General features: G+C 38.1%; 1 protein-coding gene across 9 annotated transcripts in view; it reads right to left on the reverse strand.

The window, feature by feature from the left end:
* RAD51B (RAD51 paralog B) overlaps positions 1-14,589 on the reverse strand; it is a 393,397-nt gene that overhangs the window by 352,200 nt on the left and 26,608 nt on the right. For all 9 annotated transcript variants that reach the window (XR_011151392.1, XM_069017635.1, XM_069017634.1 and 6 more), the window contains exon 8: positions 7,822-7,998. Coding sequence is in view for 8 of the 9 variants with exons in the window: in XM_069017635.1 (XP_068873736.1) it covers positions 7,822-7,998 (177 nt within the window). In the remaining variant the exon portion in view is untranslated. The remainder of the gene's footprint in view (positions 1-7,821; positions 7,999-14,589) is intronic.

Raw genomic sequence — 14,589 nt, forward strand, 5'->3', positions numbered from 1 at the left:
CAAGGCTGAACCTGGTCATATGACTATTATCTTTACTTCTCAATTTCAAATCATAATAGAGTGAATACAAGCCAAGCATAACTTTCTCCTGTTCTTCAGTGCTGTGTTCAAAGATCTCTGGCCTAAGGGGATGCATTTCTATGCAGTTTTCTCAGAAAGGCTGGCACACCTCTAAACAGCTTTTATTTGAATAAGATATATGGCAAGGCATAGTAGAAACTTCTTGCACCATGAAAAGGTGGGAGGACTCCCAGTCTTCATCCTGTCTTACACCTTACTCCATTCAATTCTTGGACACTCACATATGACCATATACTCAACACTCGCACCATCATCTGTATTTCAAATTACCAGAGATACTGAAAAAGCCTGAGCCCAGTAAGATTATTTACTTCCTTCCAAGCCATCCTATAACCTGCAGGACTGAAATTCTCTACAAGCAACAGCAAAGCATCACTTGCATTACGAGGTAGAGATTATGAGATTCCTTTAGCAAGCAAAAAGTCTAAAATATTCTATGATAAACAGTTACTTCCATATGAAAGCTGTGTAAAGATACAATTTTACACTTATGTTGGAGCTTTTCAAATATGATTTTATTTGATTTGGAATCACATTCAAGAATTCCAGCTCAGTGTCAGCTGTTGGGAGCCACTATTATAAGAATAGCTTCAACGTGAATGGCAAACCCCACTTTAAGCAGTTAGGAGTAATCTGAACTGTTGGAATAAATGCATATATGTTACATCACAACAGTTCAATGGAATATCCAATGTGGCCTAGCATCTAGATTGCAGGGTATGCAATCTAAAAAAAAAAAGCCAAGACAGTATTCTTGGTTATCGTTTCATTGCTATTTCATTGCTGCTCTTCAAAATCTCAAGATAGATCAGTTTTACTGGAAACTGCCCTAACTACAGCAAGAAAAAATCTCTCTCAAAAGAAGTTCCCACCACCTGAGTCAAATACAAGGAGCATATAAAGGTTACACTATTTAAGGTGCATACTCATATTTTTTAAATACTGAATACTTGGTTGTCTCCACTTGTTCCTTAGGTTCTGTTGGCTTGCTTAAAGGCTATAAAGACTTGCACTTTCATTGTTTAAAGGAGAAAAATTTACCTGACACATTTCAACATAATCTGCTATACCATGGAATCACATAAGACTTCAACTGGTTGGGTTTTTCATTGTCATTATCAAAGCTAAGATGTATAATATCAGAGAGCAAATACAGAATTATGAAAGCTAGATTCCACTACATTTGAGAAGAAATCCTACACAACTCCTCTTTATTTCATTAATTCAAAATGCAATGGATTCAACTAGATAACCAAACTAAAGAAACCCACAAAAGGTATTTTTGTAATGCTGCTACTAAAATAAAGAGCAGCTAGCTAAAATTCACCAATAAGGCAAGGCACTAAATGAGGTCTCTTTCCATCCACCTACTAGCAATTCCACTGGCTACACGGCAGCTGCATTGGGGATTCTCAAGGAGAGGAACAAAACAGGAAACATAAAGCAGGCAAAATTTAAAAGCTAGCAGGAATATACATATCGTGGTAGGAATTAAAAACAATAGGTAGCTGTATCACTGATAAGGCAAATTATCATGGAAAAATCAGAAGCACAGTCTCCTTCACTTGAAGAAAAAAAAAAAGATTGATTGGTTGCCAAATAGAGATCACAAGTACAGCATGTATGCATTAGAATTTTTGTGCACTGAACTGTATCAGAAGCTCCAAAAGCTTTCTGCTTGTTCATAAAATATAAAAGGGCACACATGCACTCAGAGACAACAAAAGCTTAATAGTAATATAGCTTAGATGAATTCTAAAATATCGAACTTCTAGAAGCGAAATTCATATAAAGTTTTATTTTTCTTAAGCAGATAGGCCAGGTTCCTATACCATTTCCCGTATTTGCCCAGCAGCTTTTTGGCAGGAAAATGTTTTGGATAAGACTTCAAAAATTTAAAGTCTTATTTGGTTTATGTTAATATTAATGTTTTCATGACTTTTCTTCAAGAAATGATGGTTGGCCTGATGCCTCTGACTTAAATTGCCATTCTCTTTCTAAAGTCTGTAGTTTCTTTCCATCAAAGAGGACCGGGACAACAAACATAGACTATACTAATCAAAAACTGCTAGAAAAATAAAGAATATTAATCAGTAATACAATCACAGTAGACTTCTAGCATGCTTCAACATCCAAGTTGCAGATACAATGTGAAAATGTACGTGTAAACTCTCTTGTGCCTAATCACAAAACAACATGATGATAAACTGAGGCATGGAACATATTCACATAGGAAAGGGGAATTCAGATGCCAAGGTAGAAGTTAAAAAAAAAGATTTTTCAAATAAGAACTAAAATTGGTTCATCCAGCAAGGCAGAGAAGTGCAGAAAGCAGTTGGCAACACTGAAAAAGACAGCTCTTCGAACAAATACGAAGTCACATGGGAAGGGCGGGACTAATTCACAGTGAGGGAGATAATCTATGAAGATGCCTGAGGCAGATTTCTAAAACAATTCTCAACTACATCCTAAAATAAACATGAAGTTAGTAAAGATATCTGAGGATAAAGAAAGTGATTGGGGGAGTAGAGGAGAGAATGGAGGAAAAGAGAGGATGGGAGAGACAAAAAGACTCCCAGTAGAAAATTGGAAGTAGGAGTGACAGCCAAAACCTTCCCCAACATAATAAAAACCAGAAAGGATAAACCATATTCTACATCAGTCTACGGGCTGAGAAGGAGAGGAATTAAGCAATATACTGTGGCAGGTTGTTGATTCAAATCTTAAAATTTAAATTGAGTTACTAGATCAAAGGAAGACTAATTAAAAGAAAAATCAAGTACAGGGTGTGCAATTCCTCTCCTTAATTACTCCAACTGTAAACCTCAGGGCTTCACTGAGTACTTCACATTAGCTCACTTCTTCCACAGCTGAGCTGTTCCAAAGGCAGCAGCAAAGGGATGGTTGCCTGGAATTAAAATGAAATGCCTCTGAGTTCCAGTATAGTCTTTGTAAGTGGATGTGGGCTTTCTCCAACTGGCAAAGCAAAAAGGCACCTCCTACTGGGGAGACTCAATCAAGGGCTGGCTTCTTGGAAGGAAAAAACATGACAGCTGCTAAAAGGGTTTAATTACCTTCTAGCCTTAATGGAGCATCCTGAAATAGGGACAGATGCAGCTACGTCATCAGAGGACTTGTCCAAATCACAAAGACACCATGTTAGTAGACAGCTATAATAATTTACACTCCCAAATAAAATTCCCTACACTTTTCTGTTTGTTTCTATGTTCCTGTCCAGTACACATGCATAAAACCTGTCAGAAAAAGCAGTACTATGAGATGAAACTCACTGGCAAATACTCAAGGCAAAACAAACCAAGATGTAAGCTCCTTGCAAAGTCACACTGTTCAAACTCAGTGCCAGGTAGCATCTACTTAACACACAGCATTTTTTTTCCAAATGTAGTGACAAATCACAAAGCATACATAAATATCTATACCAAAGGCACTCAGGTCCTTGAGCAAAAGCAATCCCACAGAGGCAGGAATAACCCAGACTGTTTACCCCAGCATGTTTTTAACATGCATTACAGGGCATTTACCTGCTTCTATAATACATAAAACTTTTAATTGGGCAGGGCCAGCCTGACTGGAAGCTCATCTGGTGTTGACTAACCAGGGGGCCCTGGCTAAATGTCTATCCCAGTGTTTGAAGGCCCTACCACCCATTGCTCTTAGTGTAGTCTTTAACAGTCCATTACATCATTCCATCTTTCAGAGGCTGGTACATGACAGGGAATGTGTCATACCCACTCAGTGCTGTGTTCTTTGGCCCAAGTGGCTATGAAGTGGTTTTGGGGTCCATTGTCTGATTCAATTCTTTCTGGAGTACCGTGCTGCCATAACATTTGCTTTTCAAAGCCCAGGATAGTGTCCCATGTGGTGGCATGGGACAAAAGATACGTTTCCAGCCATCCTGTGGTTGCTTCCACCATTGTAAGCACATGGTACTTGCCACAACAGGTTCGGGAGAGTGTGATAAAATCAATCTGCCAGGCCTCCCCATACTTACATTTCAGCCATTCTCCTCTGTACCAGAGAGGCTTTACCTACTTGGCCTGCATTCCCAACCAACCTGACTCCAAGAAGCCGCAGGCCCAGAGCACCAGAGGGCTTCTACAGGCCTCACACCATCCATGGGCTGCAACCTTGATGACAAGGACTTGGGGTCCCCAAGAGGATCACCAGGGAAGGGTACTTCTGCACACCACATGTCCCATGCCCCACCATGGGGCAGGGATTGGCACTGGGCTCATGGAGACATGGCATGGTGCAGCTTCTGGAAGCCTTGGAGGCACCACTGGGATCTCTACAGATTGTAAAAACATCAGTTAAATAAAATAAAAGATAAAGTTAGAACTCTGTTTTCTAGTAAATAAACATCGGTTTTTTCCTTTCAAACAGTTTTATGAACCCTAAAACTGGCAGAGAGATAAAACAACATAGGAAGGCAACATAAATGAAGCTCAATTCTAGTCAAGTCTGATAGTCTCCTCATTAAAATAAGTATTATAAGAGGATCAGCAGAAAGGCCAAAAAATGAATCATGGACTAAGTCTGACTAAATTTTCTTAACTTAGCAATAAACCTTAGTGCTGAATCATAGTGAGAGAACATTATTGGAAAAGTCCACATTGCTGCTCTGATTCTGAGGACTAACTAACATTACCTAATGTTAGTACTGAAAATGTTGAGAATCAACAAATGACCAAACAGTACTGTCTAAGGGTACATCACCAAATACAGTATAAGGTAACCACTTTGGAATATCCGAAATCAAATGTTTACATTTTGACTAGTAGAACTACCAGCATACACTTAGCCTTGGTTATCAAACTTAGCCACAGTAGGGAACGTGGCATTCAAACTGTTCTGATAATAAGACAATATTTTTAGGACATCCACTTTGTTAGCAGATTTTTATCTTTCACTTGCTATCAGAGGTCACATCACAAATGTTCTGTGGGAGTAAGCAAGACTAGAAGAAAATGAATAAAGAACTTCTATTAGAGAATAAGCTGTAAACAAGAGATTATGAAACCAAACACTGTCAACATGTTTGAAGGGAACCTGGCACTATATGATTCAAATTGATCATGTCCTTCCCAGTTTTCTTTACAAAACTTCAACCAACTCAGGACTTGGAGATGGCCTGCTTGTACTGAAAAAGAAGTTGTGCATGTTTTCTTTTTCTCCTAGGACTACTTAACTGATAGCAACCTTTGAAGCTGCTCTTGCAATAAAATGTGCCTATTGCTACAAATAGCTAACTCTGTCACTGAGTTTGGCTTTCTTTCCTACATCATAAAATTAGTGACTCAAGTGCCATCTACTGTGTCTGCACTCAAGTGAAATGGAAAACACTGCCAAAAACATCATACAGAAATAACTCACCAATTTTATGCCTGATTTGATACCGTGTCTTCAAGCACTGTCTTCCATGCAGATTGACATACATACTGTGCTCAGAAGACTAGACAGTCACCTTTGAGGTATGAAATTCAAGTTAATATAATGGTCTAAAGCAGATCTTCATATTTTCAATTACATTTTAAAAGGAACAAAGGAAAAAAAAACACAATAAAGAATCAGCCTAGTTTTCCTCTCATCTTGATTATGCTCTTAAAATTTCCTGTTTTCTTTCACAAGATCAAGGAATTCAGATATGAGGGGAGACTTACAGCAAACACCAGAGAAACAGCATTTGCCCAGAGTCCCCAGACAACTGTCATGAAAACAACACTGCATTTTGCTACACAAGGGCTTTAAACAGAAAACACATGGTATCTCAGAAATCCCTGGACTATCAAATCTTTTAAGTGTACTGCTTTATTAGGGGAGAATTCCAACACTTCTCTTGAAAGAAAGCTTCTTATAGAAGAAAAACACAAGTAAAATATTACAGGAAAAAAAACAGCTTGGATTTATTCCCACAACACACAGTTTTAACTATCTCATACAATGTCTTCTATTTCATGATGTACAGAATTTTGCACCAAAATTGCTTTCCTTCAGCAGTCAAAATACTCAAGGCAGGTGTCCTTGCAAATGCTACATTAAAGTTTGCTGGTGGATTCCTCTCAGCTTTCAGTTATATCCTTTTTCATTACATTCTATTAAAAGAGGGCTCATGGAAACTCACTCCTTTTTTCCCCCCAAGCCCTTCAGCATTCAAAGAAAGTTAAGATTTGGGGCTAGAATTACCCCCACATGTATTATCAACTGCAGAGCATGGGAGCAGTTTTGCTGGGATGTTAGGGGTTGGCAGGTTGGGAGGAGTAGCGAATCCTGATCTTATACTTGCTTATTCTGCTGTAAATGCAGCAGATGTGTGTGAAGCAAACAAAATAAGGTCAGGGCTTCAGAGCTATAACCTCCCTCTGCCAACACAGCTCCCTTCATTTGTAGTAGATGGAAGAAACAAATAGAAAAAGACTTTCCTCCAATGTTGCTCTTTCCAGAAGAGCTCTCTCTCCAGCTTCACTGGCACACAGAGAGAAATTATACACAATCCTTTAAAAACAAGATAGCCACTATCACTATCACCACAGTGCACCACAAACACCCAAGTTAAGGTATCCAATGGAATCCAGCCCCAGAATGGATGAGAGGCTGCATTCAAATGCCATCTGTGTTCCAGAATTCCTTTAAATATCGACTTTTTTTAAGTACAAACATATACATGGTTATCAAGTAACAGGGAAAATTCATCCAGAGTAATAAAATATGAAAGGTTGCCTCCTACTTACTGGTTCCAAAATAAACATGACAATCAGCATGTGTGATTAAACTTTGCTTCCAAACTAAACACTGTGTCATGCACACAATTCAGGGTTTAAAATACCACAAATATTCTGAAGGGGTCACAAGGTACATAAAGGCAAATATAAGACCAATTTACAGCAGGAAATTTGGCAGAGAGGTACAAAGGGAGTGGTTGGGGGGAGGCAGTTGAAGGCTTGCTGTTCTGCAGGAAAAGAAGTACAATATGGTGTACACCTGGTTCTCCTTCAGCCCTGATTACCACTGTAACTGGAAGCACACACAGCTAGGAGGAGGACCCTGCACAGATCTCAAAACCAAATTATTCTAATGTACTCCTATGTCTGTTTGTCAAAGTACCATGCTATGAATACTCAAGTGTTCAGTCTGAGCTGACAACAGCCCTTTTCCCTATCAGCTGTGTTTTGGATTTAATGCTTATTGCCAGAGGGTTCACAGCTGGGAATTACATACAGGTCATGTGAAAAACTCTCCTTATAATATTTCTGTTCTCAAGTCTTATTCTGCAATAGAGGATTTATTGAGAATATATTCCAGCTGCCTCATCTTCAACTGGATTCACCTTACAAAGATAAACTATGATGGCCAAGGCTATACCAGTTCCCCTTTGCCCACTCCCCAAACTGCAGAGCACTTGCCTAAAGCACTGCACATTCTTCCATTTTCAGGCTCCTGCATAGTTACAACAAGGTGACCTGAACCTGACAGAAAAATTGCTGCAATTCTAGGTGTGATTTTACTCTGGCAGCATATATCCTCCCTGACCTGTACAACTTCAGTACTTCAGGGAGAAGCTTGTCATGATTCAGCCAACATGGCTCAATTTTGATTTCCAAGCCATTGCCTTTCTCTTCTCTGAACTTTTGAGCATCACAGACAGTTTGCAACCACAAAGGCTGGAAAGAACCGAGAATGATAGGGTTCATTCCACATTCAGGGAGAAAAGGATACGCTCACCTCAGTATCTGAACTTCCCATTTCTGCCAAGCAACAGGCTGAAAGCCAACACAACTTTGCAAAGAGAAGCTCCTCTCCCCGTTTGGGTGATGAAAAGGCACCACCTTGTGGATATTGCTCTGCATGAAAGGCTTCACCGACTGGCAGAAAAAATTCCAGTACAGCCAATCCCCAATTCTGTCAATGAGAGCAAATCCCCAATTCTGTCAATGGGAGCATCAAAGATTTATATAATGAAAAAAAATCACCACTGAATAACGAATACCAGAGCATGTTTCAGCTAACAAAGCACTCTGCCTGACTTAAGTGGGTAATTAAGGCTTTGTTTTGTTCAATCTAGAAGTGAATACTGAAGTTCTTCAGCTAAATCAACTATGTAAAATCTTTACAAGGGAAAGAATTTAACTTAGAGCATACAAAAATAAGCTTCTCCCCTACCCCACCTATACTTATTCTCCACCAAGCACTGATTAGACAGTTACTGCAAGAATCTAAATTAACATAATTGATTTGCTTGTAGAAACAGTACCAGTTTTCCATAAACAATAGCCAGACAGCCGTCACAGCCAAAAGCAAATTTTATCAGGCACTGTGCAAAATACACACTCAATACCTTAGTCTGAAATAAACCACCCAAAATCTTTATAGGACAGTACACTGGACATCATAGTAGGAATACCAAACTTATTTCAGTCTTGAGCAAACAAGATTTGCCATAAAGGATTCTTCATCCTCAGGCCTTTTCATTAAAGGTTCTTTTTCCTGTGCATATCAAACTTGAGCCAGGGGATGTATCAGACAACACAGCTAAGAATATAACCCAAACAACTTCTAGTTCAACATCTAGCTACTAGAATTTGTCTATCAAAAGGCCATGAACATCTTCTGAAAAGTGATCAATGGAACACAAATTAAAGACAATGAGCTGGTGCAATACAAAATGAATAATAGAATACAATTCTGAATACCTATGTATTTGGTATTCAGAAAATATGGAAAACAAAAAACGCCTGTGATTCATCTTTTAAAAGGTAGTTGGCTCCTTTCTACATCATCTCTGTATTCTACCAACATTGCCAGAGCATTTATGCAATTCATAGAATGAGCAACCAAAAAATCCACATGAATAAAAAAAATCTCCTTGCAGTTCTTGAAAATGCTTCTATGATTAGTATTTTAATGTAAATGCTAGTATTTCAATGTCCAAAAAATGAAGAAAAAAATAGATTGCAATGACTTCTAGAACAGGGAATTAATTCTATCTAAGTTTTGATAACTCAAGAGCCAGTCCCTACAGTTTCAGTATAATTAGAGAACCTTGTCGAAATTATTTCTTGCAAATCACCTGCCATACCTATATTTCATTTTATCAATAGAGAAAACACTCCTGAGAAGAACTAGGACATTTAAGTTTAGTCTTAACCCATACAGCTGAAAAACACATCTGTTGTCTAATTAGTGCTCTAACTGAATTGAGAGGAACAAATAAACCACAGCACAATATCCAGCACCAAAAATCGCCTGTACCGTTCCTGCAAAATGCTTGTGCACGAGCACCACAAATGGAAGGAATCTAAATAAGACAGGTTTAGCATTCAAGAAGGTCTTAAAAGACTGGAGAAATATTTGCAAAAATAAGAAAAGTGAATGGGAGAGATGAATTCAAGAAAGCACAAGCTAATACAATGATACCCAAGTTTAAAAAAAAAGACCACTTAGCAACACAGCTGTTCCTTTCCAAAGGATGTAGGAACTATAGCAGAATACAGGTGAACAAGTCAAAATGCAAGGATATTGCATCCTGTCATACCAGTGAAAAAAGTTATTCAGGAAAAAAATACCTCGTAAGATAAAGTGCAGATTTATTTGTGTATGATTACATATTTATGCATATACAAAAGTCCACAGCATTGTCAGAAAATTATGAGTGTTATTTCACCTTCACCACATATAGATGCATATATAAAATACATAAAATATTAGTGAGTCTAAGTCTGATGAGTACAGCCTGAATTTTTCAGCCACACACATTTTCATTCTAACTGGCCAGGACAACATGGTTGTGCTTATTTCAGAAAACTAAAAAATCCAAGAAATTCAGCCATGACTAAACAGGCATTGTAAACCAACAGCTGTTGTAGAGCATGTGGGGAACATCCCTTCAGCCTTGAACAGATAAAATGAAGAATGTAAAGAAGAGAGTGGAAAACAGAAGACTAGCAAGAAAATCACACAAAGGGGTTTAACTTCAATTTAGACTGCACTTTCTTCACCACTTCCAAGAAAAAAATCACTCTTGATTGAAATTAGATTTAATTTTGAGGCTTGTATAACAAGATGGTAGATTTAAAGGTGTCTTTAAACTGGAAATTAGAGCAGATAAGAGGAAGGATAAACAATAAAAGGCATTCACCTGCAAAACAGGAGAGGTACATACTGAAGGAAAGGAAAAAGAAAACCTTTAGGAGAAAGACAGATGTTCTCAACTGCTATATACAATAGATAAAGCTCCAGGGTGATGACAAAGCAAAAAACTCAAGAGAGGTCTCAATGTCAGTTTTCACTTCCAATTGCTTTAAAATTTGTTGCAGGAAGGGGGAGGAGGTTCCATTTCAGCATGATCAGAAACTACAAGCTGCTTGCTCTACAAAATAATTTACAAGTATTTGTATTTCACAAAAAAACTCTGCTGTCTTTATTCTTCTGATAAAACTTCCACATGTCTACACTAGGAGAGTGGATCCAAAAAGAAATTCATTCATGCCAAATTATTAAGTATATTAGTAGTGTGTTCTTTACTAGATCGCTCACATTCAAAGGGATACAAATGACCACAAGCTTTTGGTGTCTTACAGTGTATTACAAACCCGCAATTTAAACATAAATGAACTTTTCAGATTAAATGACACAGCAAAAGTAGGAAAGCTTAATGTCTCTGCTCATCAGTAACTCCACAGAGCCTGAACTAGACAAAGGAATGTTTACAGGCAGAAATACTCTCCTTTACTAGACCAACTGACAGGCAGGTTTCCCCAAGCTCCTCTTCAGATTTCTAGTGAGCTCTCCCTTTTCCTGACTGCATCAACTGAGCTAATTAAAAAACTCCCAAACTTTCACACCACTTCCTATCAGTCTTTCTTCGCTTTACCTCATCAGTTACAACTCTGAATTGGAAAGGAGATTTATTGAAGCTGAGAAAAAAGCTGAAGTAATAGAAATACTCTGAGGTCACAGATTGTGTTAGTACATGGATTATTGAAAAATCTCTAGAATTGATAAAAAATATTTTAACACTGTAATTCCATCTAGTTTCTGACAGAATCACATGACAGCAACTGAGTTTGTGTGTACTTTTCAGATTTCAGGAGTACAACCTATACGACTTTTATCACTGATACCACAGCATCATGAATCGGCATCTTTGTCTGGTACCACAGAAATTTCATTTTCCTTGAGTTTCTCTTCACATTTAGCAAAATTTACGGACCAAATATAAATTATGTTTTGCCTCCAAAAAATGCCAATTACTTATATCATTCCTTAAACAGCAGAATCTTAAATGTCAGTTATTCGGCTGCTAGAAAGAAGGCAGTTTGCTATGCCAAGAGAGTCAATGTTGTCTATCCTTCAGATGAACTGGGGTAAAGTGACAGATCATTCTTAATTACCAGCATTTCTTTGGTAATGCTCAGTATTTGAGGAACATCACAGTTACAAAAACCCAAACTTAGATAAATAATACAGTTAGGTTTAACAGAATCAGTTGCAGTGTTTGCATGACATGAATAGGCTTTGGGCCTAGCTACAAATAATTAGGTTTCCTGCTCCAAACTTCAAAAGGCTCTACATGTGTACCAGGGCTAGGTCCACATTTTTAAGCAGCATCTACCACCCAGGCTGCCTTGTTCACGCCAAACAAGTTGGTGAAATGTACAGAGTTCCAGTAGTTTACTGCACTCCAGAAACAGCAAATTAAGTTGCTATACAAGCTCTCATTTCCTAGCTATTCACAGATCTCCTCTGTTTAGTACCTCCTTATATTTGGAGTGCTCTATGAACAAAAGAGCAGTATCTAAGTCATTGTAGCAATAATCCATGAGATAATGACCAGTATGCAGACCTCACCTCTACCATGCAAAGAGTCAGCTGCAGTGACCAAGAAGAAAGAGTAAAGGCTCCTGCACAGATTGTTCAGCCTTGAGAGGAGAAACATGTAACCATTATTCCTAGTCAATTATTCCTTCAGAAGGAATGGTTGCAAAGCCCACAGCAAAATTGTGGTGCTTTAGGGCAAATGGAGCTCAAAGTAAAAATGAGCATTGAAATAACCAAAAAGAAGACATTCTTTCAAACTAGCCCTATTGACAAACACTCCATAAACAGAAAAAAAACCCAAACACACAAGAAATGAAGGCCACTGAAATACAATCCTAGTAACAGACCAGTCTACTACCACTTAATGGCTGGTAATAATTGGCCCCTGACAGGAGAATAACTTTAGGGCTTTGGGAATTAATGGAAGCATAACTTGTTTCCATTTTAACAACCACCATCTTAGACTGGCAAGAGATCCAGTCAGAGGTGAATGATTGGACCAAATGCAGGTGAGACAGTCATGTATACACAATGCAATTTTTTCCCTACCATTGTTTTTTAAAAGATGACAACCATTTCATTATATCCTATCAGAAAAAAATATGTTATTCTAGGAGGCAAAAATTCTTTTAAATATACACAAGTATTACTTTATAATTAAAGAAATTTCATATGTATGCTAACAGATTTTACCTGGCACAAAAAAAAATGAAAAGTGTGTATCTATTATGATTTACAAATTGTGGTCCTTGGAATTTGACAGCATTGGAATTTTAGAAAACCACATGCACACACAGAGGACCACACAAATACTTCTGGAAACTTTGCATCTCCAAGGAACTAGTATGAAACTATTTTGCTTTAGCAATAATCTGAACTGTTATTCTCCAGTAACTGTTCAGTATCAAGCACAAAGTACTTTGGCAATCTACATACATACTACTTTCTACACCAAGAGCTAACTTTGCTGCAAGCAAATTCATCCACGTTTTAACAGAGGGTATAAAAAAGCCCCCCACATACTACCATAGCCTCATTCATTTCAAATCAGACCTTGCTACAGGCTCTATCTTCAGATCAAATCAGCAGCTATAATTTGCACAAAATGTTCTTAAAAATAGTACGACAAGATACAGGACTACAACAACTATGTACAGAACTTCTAATGAGATGAAACAAACCACTATTACTTGAAACAACTGCTGCAACCAATGTAGTCCAAACAAAAGAACAGGAAAAGTACCACATGCCAAGTAAGTTAAATCAAGATCACAGACTTTCACCTGAACTTGAACTTACAGTCTTGGACAATTTAGTAAGTTCTCAGTAAAATTCCCTCTTACTAGCAGACAAAGAACAGGAGCTGAAGATAACTATATTATACAGACTCTTAAAGCAGCAGCTGCAAAAACTTGGGTAACAGTTCGGCCATAGCACACTGACAGATGGATATGAAACTATTAATAATGAAGGAACCCAAGCATGTTATGAACCATACCAGCTATTTTATGGATTGTTATACATATCATTCTGAATTTTAGCACAGGAAGAAATACTGTGGTTTGAAAATCTACTATTCAGCATAATTTCTGACCTCAGCTATAATTCATTATGCACAGATATGTTACAACTCCAAATACAGCATATTATGATGCATTTTAAAACTAGAATGTACAGATTAAAACCAGGACACTGACCTAATAGTGCACAAAAGCCCTAAGCAGTGTAAGGATAGGTTGTATACAACCAGGCATTGGTTCATCTTTAGTCAGAGTACAAAGCATTGTAATTATGGTATGTTACACAGGCCGTCCTAGAACTGTTCAAAGTTTAAAGAAGGTTTCAAGCTTTTTCTTTGCTTCTTCTGAGTAATGATCCCTCTAGCATTTTTACTCGTGCTATCCTTTTTACTGAAGATGCAGTTTTAATTCAAAATCTGTGCTGCTGCCAGAAACCACACACTCCTGCTCCTCCTTTCTGCCTATATTAGTGCCTCTTCAGCTGCACAATTGCCCACTACATTTTTTCCCCTGGTTTGTTTTTTCAGCTGGTTTACATCCTTGTTCAGGTTCATAAGCAAGCACAAACCAGTTGCAAATGTGATAGTGAAATGAATTACAAGGCAGGTAGGAAAGAAAAAAGCATGCATTATCCCCTTGTTGCTGTTTAATCTCTACCATGGGTTGACCACCTCTTGATTTTGGACTACTCGTGCTTTCTGTAAGCAGGCTCAATTAAACTACTACCAGTGTGTCACTTGTGATTTGCACAGATAATTTATTCTGCTTGCAGCTGTATCTGCTGTCTTCTTTTCTAGGGACACCTTCAGAATGGCAGCTGCAGGTCAGTGGATTTCCACATTACTGGTGGTGGCTCTTCTGTGACTCCCTTAAGCCAACTGAGAAAGGAGACACAGCAGTAAGTGTTGCCGCCAATCTCAAACAGTATCTCTACAATAACTATCTCCTTTACTATTGTCAATCTTCTCCTTGAAAATATGACAAGCAGGAGCAAGCTTCACAAATTGTTTCAGCAGCCTCTCTTTGCTTCTAGCAGCTCTAGATTAGGGACACCACAGAAGCAGAATAAAAAATATCTGCTCTAAATACACAGTACTCTAGTTCTGTGCCTATGTTCTGTACCCAAGGCCTCCTCAGAAACTTTGTACTCACT

Source organism: Aphelocoma coerulescens, chromosome 5 (genome assembly GCF_041296385.1).
Source record: "Aphelocoma coerulescens isolate FSJ_1873_10779 chromosome 5, UR_Acoe_1.0, whole genome shotgun sequence".
In the NCBI taxonomy this organism is placed as follows: domain Eukaryota; kingdom Metazoa; phylum Chordata; class Aves; order Passeriformes; family Corvidae; genus Aphelocoma; species Aphelocoma coerulescens.